Genomic DNA, 2,837 nt, shown 5'->3' with positions numbered 1-2,837 from the left:
TGAACAGCCCCGGTGTTCTCAGCCTGTCTTCCTATGGGAAATGAGGGGAGATGGTGTGTTCCCATAGCATGGTTTAGGTCTGGTTTTGCACCTTTGGGGCTCAGCCTTTGCTCTGCTTCCTCTGTGTCACCCCCAGGTCAACACAGACCGAGTGAAGGTGCAGTCCCGTGGTGTGAACCACGTGGAGGGCGGTTGGCCCAAAGACATCAACCCGCGCGAGGCGGACCAGACGGCGCGCTTCAGGAAGAAGCTGGAGAAGGATGAGCACTACATCAGCGTCGTCACACAGCTCGGCACCGTAAGGACGGGCTGTGTCCCTGCTCCTGCTCCCAGAGCCCCCCTGCCCACCCGCTGCCTGTCCCCGTGCCCTAGCAGCTCCCCACAGCCTCTGCTTGTGCTTCCCCATAGCTGATGGAGCACTGCGTCAAGCAGAACAACGCCATCGACATCTATGAGGAGTATTTTGATGAGGAGGAGATGATAGAGGTGGAAATCGAACCCCCCTCTGCAAAAACCATCAATGCCATCAGGTAGCACAACCAGCTGGGCTCTCCACATACTACATATTAAACTGCTTTTGGAGACAAAAGAGGTGGAAAACCCAGCAGCCTTAGGATAGTGATGGATGGGTTTGTGGATGGAGAGACCTGCTGCAGCCCCCTGCTCCAAAACTCAATCTGTTCCTCTCCACCCTGCTCAGGCACTTTGGAGATAGGTACAGGGACAGACACAGCTCTGAGCATCTTCCAACAGTGCTTTAGGCAGGATTTGATTAATTCCTTTTATGCCTCAGAGATTATTTTCCCATGTCAGGGGCTTTAGGTCATTTCTAGAAGTCAGCTCCAGTAACATAACTGGATTCTTAGAAACATATAACTGGAAAGACTTCATTAAATCATCGGTCCTTCTCCCTCCACCCAACCCTCGGGAGATTCATTTCCTGCACTCAGTGCTCATGAGCTGCAGTTTGTTTTAATTGTCTCCCCAGCTTCCTTTGGGACACAGCCATCCCAGGGCCTGACAAAGCTGTGAGCAAACTAACCTCTTTATTTGATGTCTTGTTATCAAAAAGGGACCCCAACACAGCCAAGAGGACAGCCACGCACCTTTCCTGGTGCCCCGATGCAAGCAAGAAACTGGCAGTGGCTTATTCCATCCTGGAGTTCCAGCAAAACAAGACAGACATGAGCCTTGACTCGTACATCTGGGATCTTGGTAAGGGGAAGACTCAGCAGTCGGTAATGCTGCTGCTGCGGAAGCACTTTGTGTCTTCAAAGAGCGTAATGAAGCCTCACAGCACTCTGGAGGGGGTGAACAGGGGGTCGGGGGCTGCTTTGACCACGGATCAATGCAGAGAAGGGGAGAAATGGGACCTGAAAGCTGGCTAACAGGTGGGAAATAACCACTAAAATCCCACTGCAGCGTGAGCTACAGAGCCTGGGACCGCAGCAGGCAGCTGAGCCCCACTCTGATGTGGTTCTTGTCTTGCTGTGGTTCACTTGTGATTGATTACGGCAGAGGCTGCACAGGGCAGGGGGAGAGTTGTCCTGCTCTGGCAAAGGCACTCTCAGACCTGCTGTATTTTGGGGTGAAAAACACAAAGAAGAGGGGACAGGGTACCACGGGTTGGGATACCAGGGTCCCTCCCTTCCCTGGCTCATCAGAGCCATCCTGGTGACATGGCCACCTCATGCAGCCCGATGTGGAGGAGCGAGATGCGGTAGCACGAGGCTGGTTTAGAGGTGGGTGCTCGCCCTCCAGGCCGCACTTTGCTCTTCACTCATCCCTTCTTGGCAGAGAACTCCAACAAGCCCGAGCTGGTTCTCAAGCCGCCATCACCTCTTGTGACCCTGGAATACAACCCCAAAGACTCGTATGTGCTGGTGGGAGGATGCTACAATGGGCAGCTGGGTAAGGAAGGTGAATCCCAGACTGGTTTGGGTTGGAGGGACCTTAAAGCTCATCCAGTCCCAACTCCCTGCCCCGGGCAGGGACACCTTCCACTAGAGCAGGTTGCTCCAAGCCCCTGTGTCCAACCTGGCCTTGAACACTGCCAGGGATGGGGCAGCCACAGCTTCTCTGGGCACCCTGTGCCAGCGCCTCAGCACCCTCACAGGGAAGAGCTTCTGCCCAAGAGCTCATCTCAATCTCCCCTCTGGCAGGTTAAAGCCATTCCCCGTTGTCCTGTCACTACATGCCCTTAATCTAAGAGTGAAGCTGTATTAAAAGAGGGTCTGGCTTCATTTTAATTCAGCAAGAGCCTGGTTCCAGCTCTGCTGCACTCACAAAGACATCATGTCCTTAGTGCTGCAGCTGGGAATATCCCGAGCAGGGCCTGAAGCCCTGGGGCTCTGCTTCCCCGAGCAGGCACCCGGAGAGGGGAGGACACTGCCTGGGTCCCTTCGCAGGCACTCGGGGCAGTGACACTGCTGCGGCACAGCCAGAGCCCGGCAGGGACCGCAGGAGCAGACGCGGAGCAGCACATGTGCCGTGCTCACCCTCAGCCCCGGGTCACTGCATGGCAAAAGCCCAGGAGAGTTGCCATCATTTCATGCCCTGAGTTGTTCTTGTGCTGTTGCTCAAGTGCCTGGAAAGGGCTGCTCTTTGCCAGCTTCCTTTATGGCTCTGCTGTTTACTCGGCCAGGCGAGCCCTGTGGTTTAATTGCACTCATTTCGCTGTGCAGCCGCCGGCGCTGGCAGTGCACGCGTGGCAGGGCTGCGCTGCACGCTGCGGGGTGGCGAGGGGACAGACCTCACCCCGGCCCTCTGTCACCTCCAGTTACCTAATGAGCAGTGAGCAAGCGGGAGCGCGGGGGGTTCGGTGCCACGCAGACCAC

The 2,837-nt window shown here is 55.9% G+C and overlaps 1 protein-coding gene across 1 annotated transcript in view; it reads left to right on the top strand.

Annotated features, from left to right (window-relative positions):
- Positions 1–136: 136 nt before the first annotated feature.
- DNAI2 (dynein, axonemal, intermediate chain 2) overlaps positions 137–2,837 on the top strand; it is a gene marked incomplete at both ends in the record, with an annotated part of 5,897 nt that continues 3,196 nt past the window's right edge. The window contains 4 exons of the mRNA XM_010021983.1: positions 137–298; positions 409–530; positions 1,073–1,215; positions 1,798–1,911. Coding sequence (XP_010020285.1) covers positions 137–298; positions 409–530; positions 1,073–1,215; positions 1,798–1,911 — 541 coding nt within the window. The remainder of the gene's footprint in view (positions 299–408; positions 531–1,072; positions 1,216–1,797; positions 1,912–2,837) is intronic.

Source organism: Nestor notabilis, unplaced genomic scaffold (genome assembly GCF_000696875.1).
Source record: "Nestor notabilis isolate BGI_N333 unplaced genomic scaffold, ASM69687v1 scaffold17249, whole genome shotgun sequence".
Taxonomy (NCBI): domain Eukaryota; kingdom Metazoa; phylum Chordata; class Aves; order Psittaciformes; family Psittacidae; genus Nestor; species Nestor notabilis.
The sequence above is the reverse complement of the archived record's forward strand: the minus strand, read 5'-3'. Positions and strand labels throughout refer to the sequence as shown.